The sequence below is a fragment of the Eulemur rufifrons genome, chromosome 29 (genome assembly GCF_041146395.1).
Source record: "Eulemur rufifrons isolate Redbay chromosome 29, OSU_ERuf_1, whole genome shotgun sequence".
Lineage (NCBI taxonomy): Eukaryota > Metazoa > Chordata > Mammalia > Primates > Lemuridae > Eulemur > Eulemur rufifrons.
This window is the reverse complement of record NC_091011.1, coordinates 74,878,050-74,896,665: the sequence shown is the minus strand read 5'-3', so window position 1 is coordinate 74,896,665 and position 18,616 is coordinate 74,878,050. Positions and strand designations below refer to the sequence as shown.

Sequence of the window (18,616 nt, the reverse complement as noted above, 5' to 3'; positions counted from 1 at the left end):
TTGCATTGCAAGTGTAAATTTATGGAATACCAAAATGAGAACTACAAAAATTTAATTTTAAGCCAGATTTGCAAATATTTAATTCATAAGAGTTTCAGTGTTCCTCACCTGTTTTATACCATTTCTATGACATTGACTGCTATTAAATACATAAAATATTGTCTTGCATATTTTGTTGTACATTACTCCTTCAAAAAGAGAAGCATTTATTACTGATTTCTTTTGAGCACTCTCAATTTTGAGGGTAAGTCTAGATCTTAGCTTTGATTTTTCAGTGATTAACAGATTTTAGAAAACATCAATTATTTTTGAGAAAAACAGCTCTTCCATGTAGTAAGGTAAATAGAAAAGTTCCCCAGTGCCATAATTTCTTTTTGGTACTGGGAGTATGTTGTGCTCTGGGGAATTGAAGTAGAATGCAATGACTTTCATCCAAAACTCACAAGTTAACTATCCAAAACCAAGACCACTGCGTAATATCTCAGTAGTCAGTAAAACATAATTCTTCCAGCTACTAATACCACCTATGATGATAATGAAGACTATTATTAATAATTATATGTTTGTTTTATTACATTCTGTAGATACTCAGATGATGATTTAGCGGATTCAATTCAAATGTTTAATGTCAAAACTATAGCTGCCCCAAATTGTCCTTTTGGAAAACTGTGGAAAAACATTGAATGTCTGTCCTTTTAGCCCCCTTTGAATAAAGATCCTTACATCACGGCCATAGCATTACAGTTTTTACTATACTGACACAATTAGAGTTATAGTCTAATTCCAATTAATTACAACTTCAGCCAAGAAACAGAGAACTCTGAATGTCCAGTCTTGGAAAGGGAGATAATTTGCTGAAAAACGGTGCTTACTTACACAGCTATAAGTCTTGTGTGTGTATGTGTTTGTGTGTGTTACATGACATGTGCTGCTAATTATATGTAGATTTTTTTAAATGGTTATGATTTATCACTAATAATGTCATATATTTATGTTTGCTTTTCCAACATGTAAAATTACTCAGACTCCTCAAACTAATGGAGATATTTAGTTAGAATTTGTAGCTTGAAAACTTTATAGCGGAATCATTTCTTTTTATAATATTTTCATGAATAATTCAGATGTCCCCATTGGTTATTTACCATTTTTCTTGTATTAAAATCTTTATATGTTGATATTTAAAAATAAATGTTTTGGGGGGTGTAAAGGGGATCTTAAACAAACCTCTTCATTTTCCAGCTGAGGAAACCAAATCCCTAAGAGACGATGAGCCTGAGCAGGGGCTGGCCAGCTGGGAATTAGGAACAGAGGTGACCGGGAGCCTGAAACCTTGCTCTCCAGATCAGTCTCGTTCTACAGTAACAAACACAAATTCTGGGGGGCATTCATAAAATAACATAACCTTTTATAAAGAAGAACTTTTATTTTTAACTCAAAATATTTATAAGGGCATTGGGTTGTGGTTAAAGGATACAAAAAGGCTCAGATAAAGGTACCTGTTGTCTTAGCATATATGTCACAAAATGTCTGTGACAAGACAGGACTGAACTAATTAGTGGGGAAATAGATCAAGACAGCAAATTCAGCATCTATGTTAAGGGGAAAAAAAAAATCTGTCTGGGGCATGTGTCTTTCCTTACAGTTAGCCATGATTAGGGAAAGTCGTAGCTCTAAGAACCCTTGGAGATGAAAGTGGTTTTCCTCAAGGGAAGAGTACCAGCTGCACCACAATTTTAGCAACTGTCCCCAATCTCCCACCCCTCGCAGACTCACACACTGATTCCCAGAGCAAGTGTGATGATGAAAACAAACTCAGACTCCATCATTTCTGGCCAAAAAAGACTGAGCTCCCACGTGCCTCTCCACCCCACCTCCACCCAGCCCAACCTACCACCCCCTACTAAAGAGATAATTAGATGGGCAGTCCCTTTAAATGGTATCTAAGGAAACGATTTTGAAAGATAGATGTATTAAAATTAGAGGAAGATAAATGTTGTTATCATGAAGCAATTAACATGAGAGTTAAGTGATACTGAGTGACTCTAAAACTAGCACAGAGTCTACCTTTGCACACTCTTTCCCACAGTCGTCCTGTCAGTAATGGATATGGAGAGTGACCGCTTCTGACAAATGAAAGCCATCTGCAAATGGCACAAATCATTTCTTTCAGCACTACTGAAAGGCAAACCCTTGGAGCTAGTCACCTTTTAATCTGTGGATATGCTAGCAAGTGGCAAATGACCATTCTATTGGGAACTGATTCCCAAGCGAAAAATACCACGGTGCTTCTTCTTTAATTAACAGCCTTTTCACATTGCTAGCACATTAAAGCCATCCCGAAGAACACCCGTGCTTATATAATCAATGTCACAGCGTCTCTGCCTAAATGAATAATAAATGTTCGGGCTGTACTCTAAGTGAAAACCTATTCTCCAAGACTTTCACCTTCATAAAGATGGGCTCATAAAAATCGAAAAAGGAAAAAATTGGAATGTGGTCTCATGAGTATAAAAAGGCTAGTGTTAATAATTAACAAGAAGAGTGAAGTAGAGTCAAATTAGCCATAATAGAGCCCAGAGTGACTGGCAAAGTCACCTCTCATTATCAAAAAACTCATTAAGAAATGAAGAGGTGGAAATCCCACTGGGTTATTCTCACACTTAGGCTGTATCAGAGATTATTTTTCAGATTTCTTTCAAATGAAGAACTGTTAGGTCACCATATTGTATATTAGGTTAATCTTTAAGCTTTGAAATATGGAGGGCTGACACCTGCGTGTTATTCTACCTCCACCAGTACTTAAATGAGCTGCGCATCTGAAATCCACGAAGTAGTGTTTATAGAAATATCTGTACATACAAATACTAGGAACAGTGCAGAAAGGATATAACTCCTAGATTGTAGCAAGGCTGTGTGCCAGCTTAGATAGATATGTACTTTTACAATTGATGAAATGACCACCAAAATGTGAAAGTGTATTTAACTCTAGTCACCTGAGTTGATTGAGTTCAAAATTGTGTGTCAGAATTTGTTTTGCTAACCAGTATAATAAAAGAAATTTAAAAGCAGGGAGTCACTACCTTTTTCCCCCTTCAATTGAATTCCACAGTACTGCTCTAATTTCTTTACAACATGTAGACTTAAAAAAAAATTGTCTGTGCTTTTTATTAATATATTTTCTTAGGGATTAGTGGTTTAAAGACAATAACCTGCTCTAAAATGCCTTTCAAGGATTTGCAGAAATATCTATAACTTCTGAAGACCATAGTTATCAAGAGCCCCACACCCATCACATTACAGCCGTATTCGTTCTCATTAATGGGTACAAATATTGCAGGACATACTCCCAACAATCAGAAGGCCATCTGTAACTGGAGTAAAATTATATACCTATTTGGCTTTAATATTAAATAATCTCATAAAAGACAGCATGAGGACTGCTGGACCTTGAGACTTCTTTATCTCTGCCCTAAGCCTTAAGGTTTATATTGACTTTTTCCTGAATTAGTCTCACAAGAAACAAGTGTTGAATGCCTAGAGTAAGTTACAAATACCAGACACCTTGCAGATACATGGATAAATAAGAAGTGATTCCTTCCTTTGAAAAGCATAAAACCTAATGGAAGATGTGCATGTATATATACTACTAACTATAATGCAATAGATTATATAAGTATAATTCAGTTGTGCATACTGTGAAATTTTTCATTATAGTTTTAAACTTGGATTTGTTACCCCAAAAGTAAGAAACATTATAACATCTGTGCTCTGTCACTCCGTGTCACTTTCTCTCTCTAGATATACATGTATCTGTGTATGAATATATATTTTTAACAAGTGTCCTGAGGGAAATGAGAGAGTTGGATATAGTTTTAAGAGGTTAAATTTGGCTCAGAATAAATCTCTTTAAAATTAAAAAGAGGTTATTATGCTAATTAAGGTATAAATTGAATATTATTGAACTATATAAAATTCCTTATCAAATTTTTTAATTACAGGAGAATAAAATCCAGAGTATATCTTATTCTACTTAAACTTCAATGGGATGCTCTCAGGGTTTCCTTTAGGAGGTGGATTTCTATTGATATTTATTTAATAAACAGACATTTATTGTCTACTTAATGTGCCAGATTCTTGCCTGGGTGCTGTTCCCAGATCTCAGGGGGAGTTTTGTTTGGTGTGTGTGTGTGTGTGTGTGTGTGCACGTGTTCCTTATATATAATGTTATTCTAGGCTGTAGTTCTCCTGACTCTTTTCCTGAAGTCCATATTCCTATTTCCTGTGATGGGAATCTTCTTTATATGCATTTGTCAACATGGAGAATGATCTGTTAATTTTATATCTTAGTCTACTGTGCTTGCATTGCTCAGGGATGATACAATTTGTGGTCTTGAATAATTGTTGTTTTATGACAAAGTCTGTTGATTTTATTGTGGTTGGTACTATTTGTTTTGCTGGTCATGAATTAACCATTTCCTTCTGAAATGCCTAATTAGAATTTTAGGGGGCAAAATCATTCTTTCTGGTAATCCATTTATGCTAATTGGAATGAAGTAAGGAAGTATAAAATTGGATTACATGAGTTCAAATGTCAATGGTACATTTTTACCCTAAAACAATGCATGAACTCTTTTATTTGCATATTCTTCATTTTGCCCAGTGATTATAGTCTCAGTAATTGTTATTAATTGGATCATAGTTTAAATTCTCTGTTGAAATCTTTCTATTATAAGCCTACAACAAGTACTTTTGTAAATGTAAGACTTTTTGGTATGTAAATAATCAACATTAATTTATTAATTATTGGGAATTTTCAAAATAATTGGGCACATCTGCATCCTGAGTGTAGCTTTTATCTAAGCCTCTCGCTTTCTTTTTGCCATTTCTAATTGTGCCATAGGGCTTGATGTCAATGGTGCTCTATTATTTTCTGACAAGATGGTATTTGGAACTATGGAATCTTTGGGGGAAAAACAGTTATTTTTATCAGCAAAGTAGGTTTGCTGGTTTTCCACTTATGATGTGACCACTTTTTGAGACTCCTGAACAATCCTTTTAGTGTCAGAAGTGTTCTTAGATGAGGCCACCTTAAGAACCTGCTCTTCCAAAGAACTGTGGCAATGAGTGCCTTGTAAAGGCTTGATTTGGACAGGTGACAGCCCCAGATTATAACCTGTCCTTATGAAACCATATGGAGAAGATAGAAGCACTCGTTCTAGTGCCTCAGGCTACATATTAAGAGGGGCTTTTGGCAGTGTCTGATAGGAGTGGAATGCAAGCTGGCATATGGGCAACTAAGAAAAGGAGCATACATTTACATAGACAAGCATAGTGTATAGTGCATTTCTATAGCCTCGCCTTTTGAAACCAGATATTCTCTTTTCTTTCTTTCCCCCATGTATATTATACCATTATTCCTCCTTTCCCTCTCCCTCCCCGACCGTCTTTCTCTTTCTCCCCTCCATCATTTTTTCTTCCTCCGTCTCTTCCTCAGCCTCCTAATTACCAAAGAAATAATATGGCCAATTTTCTAAAACTTTCAAATGTGGGTTTGTAAATTGATTTTAAAAAAAATAAAAAAGAACTCTCAGCTGAAATCTGAGCAAACTTTTGGCCAGAATTCAAGATTTGTTGTAGTTCATAGGAAATATAGATAATCTTCATTTTCTCCACATTCTGCAGGATATAATCATTTGCTCTCAAGAGTCATGATCTGCCAGGCACAGTGGGTAAAGCCTGTAATCCTAGCACTCTGGGAGGCCGAGGCAGGAGGATTGCTTGAGGTCAGGAGTTTGAGACCAGCCTGAGCAAGAGTGAGACCCTGTCTCTACTAAAAATAGAAAAAATTAGCCAGGTGTGGTAGCCCATGCCTGTATCTCCAGCTGCTCGGGAGGCTGAGGCAGGAGGATTGCTTTAGCCCAGGAGTTTGAGGTTGCTGTGATCTAGGCTAACGACATGGTACTCTAGCCCAAGCAACAGAGCCAGACTCTGTCTCAAAAAATAAAAATAAAAAAGAGTCATGATTGACCAGAGAAAATCCTCCCTTTGCCACATTCACCTAAAGTAAGAGACATAAAATAGCCAACCTTTATATCCAGTAGAAATTTTAGCAGTCTGAGCTTGTACATATGCATCAAAAATAGAATTTCTCATAGCAGTATCATTTAATACCATATATTTTATATAAACTATGAGGGTATATGCAGGCCTCAATAGGTTCTATGGTTGACATTTAATATAATCTCTTGAATAGTATTATAGTAATCTTAGTATTATATTTAAGTATTTACTCATCCAACAAACATTGGAACACTTGCTCTGAACTAGGGGCTTTTCTCAGTGTAAGAATACAGACCTGGTCCCTGCCTCAAGGACGCTGCATCCTCATAGGCAGACGAGAATGAAGACCGTTTTTATAACAAGGACCCCGGTGGAAAACTATACAGGGTAGAGAGTAAGCAAGGGAAATAAGTAATTGGGCAGGAAAACAGCAGAATGAAGCATTTCTAGGCAGGATTTGAATAGCAAGTGAGTACTTGAACTGAATCATGTAAATCATTATGCTTGTACCACAGGAACTTTGAAGGTCAGACAACAGAAATGAGCCCAAGATCTTGGAGGGCTTTCGTCCCATGCTAAGACTTTTAGAGCTTTTCATGATGGGTTCGAAGAGGGAAATTAGGAGCCTAAAGACCAATTAGGAGATTATTATATTGATGAAGACAGGAGATGAGAGGGCTGGAGTTGTGCAGCAGCAGTGGTGGTAAAGAGAGGAAGAGGACATATTAGAAATGTATTAAGGATATAAAATGCACAGGTCTTGATGACAGATTGGATGTTGGAAGTGATGGAAAGGCTTGGGGTACAACTTCCATGTTGCTGGTGTAGCGATCAGGTGGACAATCTTTATTTTCACTCCAAGGATGGAAATACAACAAGTAAAGTCAGTGTATTTAATAGGGCAATGTATCAATGCTTATCAAATGTATCAAAAAGGAGAATTCTTGCTGGGAAAACATTTGAGTCAATTAATCTTAGAAGCAGTGTAACAGTTAATACCAACATTGAGTATGATTCGCCTTATCTGCTGCTTGATTTTAACACCCTAAGTGTGACTTCATCACAACACGCCTAATCTCTAAATGTATAACAAAGTAGCTTTTGAAACGATGAGGTAGAGTGGTCATTTGTTAATGTAATAATTTGTTACATGAACATGTGTTTTGGTTCTGGTGTAGTTAAAAATAATGACAATGCTTAACAGTACCCATCAAGCTGGAGAACCGAAGATTCTTTTTATAGTATTTTTAAATAATAGGCTGTATAAATTAAGATTTAGGCATATAATCTCAAGATATAGCAATGTAAAACCTTTCAGCTTTCAGTAGAGGTTGTATTATAAGCACATTGAAAATATTCACTGAATGTAACACTTTTGCTCAACTGCTTGATTTTTTCATATTCTGAGTTTTTTCAAAATTCTAATTCTGAAAATATAATGCATCTAAGATATGATATAAAGAATTTTTCATTTGCAAGATTCTTTTGTTACCTAAACCAACCATACATTTCTATGTCTTAAAATATGCTTATGTGCTGATATTAGGTTTGATGGATGGTTGACTAGATGGATAGACAGATAATAGTTTATGGGAACCTAAATAGAAGGATGATGGTTTTGTAAATGAGAGGTTAATGTGGAGCTTTGGTATCAAATCCTGGTTTACTGCCTAATGACTGAATGATCCTAGGCAAGTGTCCTAAACTGTGCCTCAGTTTCCTTATTAATAAGATTAAAAAAAAAATAGTTCCTACCTTACAGAGTTTTTGTGATGATTAAATAAGAGAATGAATGTGCAGAACTTTGCCCAGTGCTTGGCACTCCAAAAATGCTAGGGAGGAGGAGTTCTTAAGTAGAGATCTAATAAATTCAGAGTTCAGTATATTTTTAAATTTACCTACCACAATGATTTAGATTGTTTGAGTGAGAATATTTTAGCCTTAAAGTTTCGTATCCTTATTTAGATGACATTTGGTGAAAGTAACTGTATTACATGATCTATAGTACCTTCATGGCTCTATGATTAAATCTCCAGGAATAAATAAAGCTCCTTTCAATGTGCAAATGAAAACATCATTAAGATAACATTAGTCTCCTAAATAAGTCATTTATCATTAAATATGATTATCATTCCCACTTTAATGGGGAATCTTTTAGCATATAGATAAGCTAGAAAAAGATTAATCATAAAAAAATACTAAATCGTATCAGAGATGGAAAAAAATCAGTGCTGTATTTCCTTCTGTGTTTGGAATTACTTCTATGCCACTTTTCATGTGCCTATAGTTATCTAGCCCCTGACATATTTCAAAATCACATAAAGTAATACATCTAGGGTATCTTCATATATTAATACATGCCACTCTGGTAAACATCATATACTTTGCCCAAGTTTTAAAACATTACTTAGGCTATTGGGGTATTTTTGCCCTGAAGAAGATAATGTGGGAAATTGGCAGAGTATTTTATAAGACAATATTATTGGAGTTGCTAGTAATTAGATTTAGTAACTATAAGCATGTACAAATATTCAGATCCATGAAAGTGAATGAAATTACTGAGAGACTTTTCTCCATCTTCCACTTCTGCTATTTTAGTCAAAGCCAACTCATCCTTTACCTTGTCTATTTCAGTAAAGAACTAAGCACTAACCTTCTTCTCTGCTTCCACCCCTGGCCGCCTACTCCATTTTCCACACAGCAGCCAGAGAGATCACATCATGTCACTCCTCTACTTAGAAAAATAGTAAAGCTTCCCACTACACCCAATAAAACTCACACTCCCCACTATGTCCTAGGATTTAGACCCCATTGTAGTTCACTCCAGTTACCCCCAGTTACCCTGGCCTTTTCGTCTTTCTAGAATGATGTCAGCTTATTCCTCTCCATAACTTTTGTGTTAGCTTTGTTCTCTACCTGAAAACCTTTCCTTTAAATCTTCCATGGAAGGCTTTTCATTTAGATTCAACTATAATACCATCTCTTCAGAAATGCCTTTCCTCACCACACAGAATATTTTGAATGAGCACATTTTCACTTTGATAATAAAATTGTACTTTGTTATCCTAAGTACAACTGGGCTTAGGATACGTATGTATGTTTGAGAAATATTTACAATCAATAGCACTGTCATCCAAAAAAATCAGTCACAAATTTTTTTTAATATTACTTAGCATTACTTAGTTTTTTACAGTGGATTCTGTTTGCTTTCATGGTGCTCTTAGGCACATGCCAACCTTTGTTTAATGAAGATGTATCCTGTGCATAGAAAGCATCCATCTCCTGAAGGAGGTTTGTGCACCTTGCCTAGCAGTCTGTTCCAGTAGCATGATTCCAAAACTTTCTGTGACTAACTACTCTAGGTGGGATGTTCCATACTAAAATTCATTAAAGACGAATGGAAAATTGAAAAATGCAGGTGGTATGCTGACTATTTTTGAATACAGGTGTGCAAAATTTAATGACTAAAAAGAAAATCCACAAGCTACTAAAACATTCAACAATCAGAGTAGGCCGGGTGAGGAGGCTCATGCCTGTAATCCTAACACTCTGGGAGGCTGAGGCGGGAGGATTGCTTGAGCTCAGGAATTCAAGCCCAGCCTGAGCAAGAATGAGAGCTCATCTCTACTAAAAATAAAAAAATTAGCAGGGCGTCATGGCACATACCTGTAGTCCCAGCTGCCCAGGAGGCTGAGGCAGGAGGATCGCTTGAGCCCGGAAGTTTGAGGCTGCAGTGAGCTATGACACGGCACTCTAGCCTGGGCAACAGAGTGAGACTCTGTCTCAAAAAAAAAAAAAAAAAAAAAAAAGAATCAAAGTAGATATTCCCAAGGCCACAGTCACCCTCATAGTAAATTAACCAAGTGTGGCTCTTAGAAGTAATCAAGGTTATCTCTTAGAATTGAACAGTTTTAGCTCCTCTGTGGTATACAACATAGCACAGAGATTGTAGCTCTGTGCTTAATTGCTGCATTTACATGTGCCAGGACCTTCAGGGAAGCTGGCAGCTCCCTTGAATTTCTAGCTAGTGGTCACGTGCCTATGTGTTAAACTTCTTAGAAAATAAAAACATACCACCTGCCAGGAACATTTTATAGAGATATAATCTATTTGTGTTTTGATAGCCATCCATACAAGGCTAATGATGCTTTTTGATCAATTTCCATGATATGATATTCAATATGGGGAGCAAGATCCATTGTCATCCATATTCTAATCAGTCTTCTGTGTTAGACTCTTTCAGGAAAAGTTTTCCACCCGTATTTTCCAAATGTCTAATATTATCCCTCTGACAAATACTGTTTCTGCTTGGCTATTTCAGCACTTTTGTGTAATGGAAAATTTCACAAACACTTGCAAGAAATCTTTGTGCCCTTGGTTGTCCGCTACGTCGATCTCATGGAGTCTTCCATCGCCCAGTCAATTCACAGAGGTTTTGAGCAAGAGACATGGCAACCTGTCAAGTAGGTATCTGACCTAGTGTCCACAAAGCATCTGCCTCTTCAGTCCTGACCTTATGACTTTCCACATGGCCATCTATAGTTATTGCTTATGGTGGTCCCTTCCCACGTTGTTTGTTTCTTTACAGGAATATCGCCAACAGTCTTCCCAATGTAGCTCTTCCAAAAGTTCCAAGTCTGCCTCTTAATCTTCCACAGATTCCTAACTTTTCTACTCCTTCGTGGATGGCTTCTTTATATGAGTCCACGTGTGTATTCCTCACTTATTTCCTGGTGGTGTGTTAGCTAGTGCATGGCCTGGGCTGTGTTCTGTGCAGATGTGTTTAGATTGCATGGCATTTATTCATGTTGGTTGAGGAATACTGCTTTTGGTTGATTTGTTTGAGTGTTTTAAGCCAGTAAGCTAAGCTTAGCATATTGATGATAAATGATGTAGCTTAAAAAGAAAAGAACACACTGGTTTGATGTAGTTCACGTGTAATTTATGGGACAGGAGTCATTTTTGTGACCCACGTTGTAAACTCTACTAAGTGATATCACCAGAGCTCTCCTTATGTAGACAATCAGAGCAGTAAACAGTATTTCAAGGATTCTTAGTTGGCTCCAGCCTTATTGCTGCCCACACGTAGGAAACCATTGGAAGGATTGTTTCGAGAATATAATCTTTTTTCTTTTTTATCTTCAACTTTAAAGAAACAGGATCGCACCTTTCAGGAAAGGGATTATCCCTTATTTGCCAACACTAGGAAGTTCTTCTTTTGTTCTTTTCGTGTATCAGTTGGTACACCTTGTTATTTTAAAATAATCTTTACATTGTTAAAAACCACATTTATGAACTTCATTCACATTGTGACAAACCTCCCCATGGCAGATTCAGTAACTAAAAGTCATTAAAGTGAAAAGTTATGGACCTTGAAATTGATCAGGACTGAATTTAGACCTTAGCTTACTCATTGTAAGTCTTTCTTAGCCTCAGTTTCCTCAACTCTAAAATAGTATGACAGCTAATTTAAAGACATTTTTGTGAGGATTAAAAAACCTGTATAGAACTACTTGGCACATCCTAGGCTTTCACTACATAATAATTACTACTATTCTACATTATTGTTGTTTTTATTATTACTGTCATCAGTCATCATCATTATTATTCATAACTTTATAGTTTTTAAAACTATGAGCCTCACCGCATTTAGCGCTAAGTATTAGTCCTGGTTTACAAATGGGAAAACTCAGACAGGTAGTTACATACTTTGCCCAAGATCTCATGTGAAGTCAGCTAAAAAACATAATAATTAGAAGAAGAAAAATAGTGTCCATTTATTGAGAATTTACTATGTTTCAGGTACAATGGCAAGTTCTTTATCTTGTTTAATCTTTATTCCAACCTTATGAAATAACTGTCATTATCCCCATGTTACAGTTCACGAAAGTAAGTCACAAAGAAGTTAAAAAATAAAACTTGCCCAATGTCTCACAGCAAGTAAGTGACAGGCAAAATTTGAAGTCAAGTTTACTTCACTACAAAGCCCTCCTTCCTATCTTTAATGTATTCTGCTTCCAGAGAACATAGTGGTTAAGACTTGCTGCTTTTCACCTATCCCAGCACCAGCTGTCACATCTATCCCCAGTCAAATATGCACACAATCAAAAAGAGAAAGGAAAGACCAAGGAAGAGAATAGTTGCTTGTAAAATAATTTGGCAATATTTCTCCAAGTTAAATGTCATCACTGTATTCATAATACTTACTAGGATATTATGTTACATGTGAGTCTTTTGCTTACAGGCAAATGCTTTGGACCATTATAGTGTGTAGAGTGGTGTCTGCGTGTGCTCAGGAATTACCTAGGAGATATAATGAATGTTTTCTAAGTGTATGATGTTTTTGTACTTCTTTATGTTGTTTTATAATTTAACTTCTCTTCTTCCTCATTTCTCATCTCAACAGCCTTGATTTTATCCAAGAACGCTATTATGAACATTATCCTTAAAATTTAGTTTTCTCATTATTACTATTTTATTTGCTTTGAGATTTGTATTATTATTAAGGATCCTTTTTTTTCTTTTCTCCTTCTTCTTCTTTTTTTTTTTTTTTTTTTTTTTGAGACAGTCTCACTCTGTTGCCCGGACTAGAGTGCCATGGCATCAGCCTTAGCTCACAGCAACCTCAGACTCCTGGGCTCAAGCGATCGTCCTGCCTCAGCCCCCAAGTAGCTGGCACCACAGGTGCGCGCTACCATGCCAGGCTAATTTTTTAATTTTGTGTAGAGGCAGGGTCTCTCTGTGTTGCTTAGGCTGGTATTGACCTGCTGGCCTAAAGCAGTCTTCCCACCTCAGCTTCCCAAAGTGCTGGGATTCCAGGCATGAGTCACCACAGCCAGCCAAGGACCCCTTTTTAAAATCATCTGATCTCAGGAGAGGAATCATGACAAATTGGGGTTTTGTAAATAATGATTGTAATTTCACCATTCTGGGCAAATTAAAAAAATGTGTCTTACAAATTGATCATTATTATCTTTACCTGCCAAGGTTATCAACATTAGGTTCTTTGTCAGAGCGCTTGTAATGCTATGATGTTATTACAGTTTGTTTTTTGAAGAGCAAAGCATTAAATAACAAGAAACATTTCTATTTAACCTAACGATTGAAAGTAGAACTACTGATTATGTGAGAAGAACATAAAAGTAATCATGGGTTTGAAGACACATCCCTACCTACTAACACATAATTCAGGTGAAGAGATATATATAAAAATCTGTATGTAAAATCTTCATTTTGGGTTTTTTAGCTCTAGAAATGAATGCCATTATGGTAAGTTTCATGCTGGCATTTTAAGGAAATTATCTCAGAGTCCATTATTCACACTAGAATTTTTTAATCTGTTAATAATATCTTTAGGAATAGGTCACTGATTAGAAATAATTTTAAAATGAAAAAGCTCTGAATAAATTGTAGGTTATATACATCAACTCCAGAGAAAGCCTATTTACATTTTTTAATCTATCTAGTTAATTATAACAAACACTTGTTATCTTAATTACATTCCCAATTTAACACATTTATTGTCTTGCATCTTAGCATAAAATCTTACCATTGCATCAAACAAAAGAAAAATATGTCTATATTCTCTGTATTTAATTGTCATCTAGTATGAGAAAGTCAATTTTTAATAGAATTCTGCCTTTACTATTTGAGACTTTGTTTTGACAGTTTTATTGTCTCTGTGTTGTTAAAGAAGGCATACCATTTCAAATAGTTATATTTCTCCAAAGTACAAAGATCATCAGAAGCAGATTTGCTTCTTTGCCAATTGTATTCAATTACTCTTAAAACACGAGTCCTCTAATCTACCACACTGTACACTGTGCATTTATAAGGAGATTTTGCTTGATCATTTTTTTCCTTTCATTTTTATTACACATATGGCAAAAGGAGAAGTAAAGGAAGTGTTTTTCAAACATCTTCCCAATAGCATCAGCATGGTGTTGTCTGGTTCTTTTATTTAATGCATTATATTTAATACATTTAGGGCACTGAATATTAAGGTGAGGAGATAGAAAGTGAGTAAGTAGATGGGAAGTGTTCACTGTTTGCTGTGATTGGTCCCTTGAGAACTTAATTCTGAGGGCATCTTAGCCAGACAAGGAGATCAGGAGGAATTATTGGCAGAATGGAAGAAGGAAAGCAGTGCAGGTTGGTGATAGAGCTGAGATGCTGAGGCCATAGTGAGGGGAGGAAATAAGCTTTTAATTAGCCAGAGCAAGAGGTGATTTTTTAAAAAGCTAGCTAATTAAGATATATTTAGCCAAAAAAATGTAGTTGTTTAAAACTAGTTTATTTTCGATAAAAGTTCTCCTTTATGCCCTTATGATAAAGGAGTTTATTTCTTTAATTTTCTTTTGCAAAGTGAAAGTATAAATTTTAGGTTCGTATATGTGAAGCAATTGTTGGAAAGCTGAGGACAAAGGAGTCATGTGGCAGCTGGGGTTTTTTGTTTGCTTTTTCTTTTGTGCTCTTTTACAGTTAAGTTTCGATATGTTTTAACATAGGAATATTTTACTTTCAAAACATCTGCTTTCATATGATGGAAAAGTAATAGCATTATCTTTTGCCCAAATATTATATGTACTTTTCTGTAAATTACCTTCATACATAGGGTAATAGAACAGCCACCTAGAGGAATTTTACCATAGTACTGAATGCATAGCAAATCTTGGCTCCACAGTGAGGTATAAGGACCTGAAATACATGATTTTGTTCCATCTTCAGAACACTCTGAATGTCATTTTTCTGCTATACCATACCTTGTACTAAGTTCAGTTTTAATTATAATCTAGAAAAGGCACAAAGCATTTCAAAATAAAAATGAAGATTTGCTTCTATACCTAGCCTGTTTTATTTTCAGTACCTGTATTACCTTTACCTGTAACTGAGAGATTTAGGGGCCCTATATGCTACACATCTGTAGATGAACAGAGCCATCATGGTGACAGAGACACATATACATGAATAAAAGAGTCACTGTCATGTGGATTTTCTTATGTAAAACATACCTTTCAGAATTTCTAAGAGAAAATATGTGTGTATTTATCTTTATCCTAGAGATTGATAAAGAACATTTAACATGTTTGTTCTTATGTACACAATTTATTTCCTTAGGAGAATATCCTTATCCATTTTGTCCCTTTTTATGAAACTTTACTCCTATATTTATTTCTATGGTGTTCACCTCGCCTTGCCTTATTAAGAAGTGAAAAGGAAGAATTAGAAGGCTGAACAAAGATAGGATCATTAGAGATTTGAGGTGGTATTTTTTTCACTGATGACAATTGATGCAGAAAGGAAAAAGCAGTGTTGGCAGTCCACACAGTTACCAGTGGGAGTTCATGATCTTCTTCATTTCTCCTTTTTCTTCTAGCAATGGCTCAGCAACATCAGAAGACCTTTTCTGGAAACTTGATGCACTGCAAATGTTTGTCTTTGATCTACACTGGCCAGAACAAGAATTTGCCCACCACTTAGAGCAAAGACTTAAACTAATGGCCAGTGATATGATAGAGGCCTGTGTCAAAAGGTAGACGTGTATTTTCAAGTTGCTGCTGAGTGTGCCAGTACCCAATATACTACTTTTCACCATGTGCCTGTTACGTTATTGTCACAAGAAAGGTTTCAATATGCACTGTTATTCCAAAATTTAATGGGTATTAATTAGGTTCTGTGACCAAAATCTGGGGGCCCATATAATTGATGAAATTGGCCTGTTACTTTTTTTCGGGTTTCCCAACCATTGCCCTAATCAGTGGCACCCATGTGATATTAATGATTGCTTTTGTGCTTATTGTTATCTCTCTGGGAATACTGTGCTTTAAATTCCCCAGGTAATATTTCCTGAGACATATGGAAAAGGTCTGTTAAGTTTTTTATGCGTCATGTCTGTGTGCTGTGTCAAAATATGATTAGCACCATCAGTTCTGGGATTATTCACTATATTCTACCCACATCAGATGAGTTCCAAGTACTATTTACATTCTTTAGAACTTACCCAGAAATAACTTGTGAGGTTTTAGATTCTTCCCAATGTGCTTTCATTATTTTTAATAGTATTACAAAATCAGCATTGCATCCTAATTGGTCAAGCATTTTTTCCATTGCCCAAATTCACAATATATGCAAGAACAATGTCAATCAGGCATGATTTTGGAAAAGTAGTCAAACACTGGTTGGATCAATTGAATACCCCTGAATTTTTTAAACCAAGAAATAGTCTGTCTTTAGAATAATGGTCAGTGGCCCCTAAGACTATTAATTAGATTATTTAATATTTTAAAAAAATCTTCTGTAATTCTGATGTATCGAGTCTATGGATATTCGTCAGATACTTTAGCAAAACTAATTCCAAATTGGCCATTATGCAGTTTCTTTCAAAAATCTATCTGCAGTTAGAGGTAGTTGAAAGAAAATGTAAGTGACATACAAGAATTATACATTCTCTGGTTTTCATTGACTGTAATGTTTTAGAGTTATCTAGACTTGTGCTTTTCTGTTTAATTTGGGTAAGCCCTCACATAGAGGATTCACTCTGCTTTAATGCAGAGAAGCATGTGATTTTTTTTTTACTTGGAAATTAATTCAGTCAGTTAAGTGAAGCTGTGAGATGTTTCCATTAAATGTGATACACTAGATATAACAAAAAGCTTCATTTGGGCAGCGATACTGTCTGAGTGACTGAATAAAGCTAGGTTTCCTGTAAAATACCGCAGTCTGATCTTTTATTTGAGACTCCTGAAAAGAAGAGCATCCCACCCTCTGGCTCGCAAGCACTGTCACACTGCTTACTCCCTATTTGCATGTTTTAAATTAGCTTCTTGTAGTGTTGATTTCATTTTTACAAAACAGATGAGATGGTTATCACAATTTCTTACTCCGAATTCATGTTTTAATAACTAGAACAAGAACTGCATTTGAACTCAAGCTGCAAAAGGCGAGCAAAACAACTGACTTACGCATTCCAGCTTCCGTGTGCACAATGTTTAATGTATTAGTGGACGCCAAAAAGCAAAGCACTAAACTCTGCGCCCTGGATGGAGGACAAGAGGTAAGTACAGTGTGTGCCACATAGGGAAATGCAGCCCAGGCTGCCCTGGCCTGGGGAAATGCTGCTTCCAGAAGGCACTCCCTTCATTGGAATAAAAAAGAACAATTCTCTAACACCGAATGTTTGATCTCTTCTTTACTGTAATAGAACACCCTTTATCACTTGTTCTTATCAGTGTCTCCTATTTTATATAAATACTGCCTAAAATTTTACAGTGGCCGTTGACTTTTAGATATATCTTTTAACAGCTTAGGTGTTGTGTATTTACACAACCTCGCTTTTTACAAGCAAATGAGAAAGCTAGAAAGCTACCTGCTTTGTTTATACAAATTTAGAGTATCCCGAGTTTGCATCCATAAAAGCAAGCCACAAAAAAATTGCATATGAAATACTTTATACAAAAGTTTCCATTTTTTAAAGATCACGTAGAAACATACTTAAAATCTAGCCCTAGTTTTTGTGAATAAATAACCCACTCTTTCATTTTGATTTATAGTTTTGTTTGGTTTTATTTTCAGAAATATGGTTTCATTTTACTCCATGATTTATTTTTGTTGAGAGTGATGATTGGGTGAAAATAGATTTATTTTTCTTAGATTATCTGTTTTAAGTTGACATTTTGTTGCCTTTTTCCATTGTAATTACTTTTTCCTCATTTCTTTGTTCTTCTTTTATGTTCACTTTCATCATCTTTTTTCCCAACCCATGGCCTGATCCAGTTTGGTAGTCAATGGGTAAGTCTCACATTTTTTTTTTTTTTTTTTCGTAAAAGCACATTTTTCATTTGAGTTATTATTTTTGTAAATGTTTATTTTTTATTTTCATCTTTTCAAATTAAACTAATATAATTAACTCCATTTTCAGATATTTGGCTTCTGTGTGTGTACATGTAAGGCTAACAGCTTACTGTAACATAGAAATACCTTAAATAATGTCAAGGGTAATGCTTCTTCCATGTTAGGCTGCAGAATATACGAACTACTCTTCAATTTTTAAAGATAAAATTATTTAAAACCAAATGTATTCACCTTTCTTTAAGTTGAAATCAAAATAAATTTAGAAGCAGAGTGATTAGCATTTCCAAGCATATGTCTATAGTATACTTTCATTAATACCAGAGGAGTTTAGAGTTTGGGGCTTTAGATGACATATAGGATAACCCCTAAATCCTTGGACCAGGAGGCCACACCCAAGGTCACCTCATCCAATAGTGGACTTCAGTGAGGTCCAAGGCCACCCATGATACGGTCTTTCCTCCCACTCATGGCCTAGGATGTAACCAACATCAGAGGTGGGGAAGACACAGGCCTGTGTCATGAGACTTTCACCCTCCCCAACAAAATGTTGTCCTCAAGTACCACTCCAGAATCTCTAAGATACATGGTTTGAAAACTTTCATCATACAGGACTGACTAGATTATACTTTTCTTTTTGTAAATCAAAATATGTGTTGTATGGACAGTTGAAATCTTACAAGTCTTACAGTTGACAACTAGGAGTCGA

The 18,616-nt window shown here is 35.7% G+C and overlaps 1 protein-coding gene across 14 annotated transcripts in view; it reads left to right on the top strand.

The window, feature by feature from the left end:
* CADPS2 (calcium dependent secretion activator 2) overlaps positions 1-18,616 on the top strand; it is a 451,849-nt gene that overhangs the window by 373,902 nt on the left and 59,331 nt on the right. For 6 of the 14 annotated variants that reach the window (XM_069462753.1, XM_069462749.1, XM_069462756.1 and 3 more), the window contains 3 exons: positions 10,382-10,523; positions 15,437-15,592; positions 16,966-17,113. In XM_069462753.1, coding sequence (XP_069318854.1) covers positions 10,382-10,523; positions 15,437-15,592; positions 16,966-17,113 — 446 coding nt within the window. Of the gene's footprint in view, positions 1-10,381; positions 10,524-10,648; positions 10,769-15,436; positions 15,593-16,965; positions 17,114-17,832; positions 17,848-18,616 lie in introns of all 14 variants that reach the window. The other 8 variants (XM_069462744.1, XM_069462751.1, XM_069462745.1 and 5 more) reach the window with 3 other exon arrangements.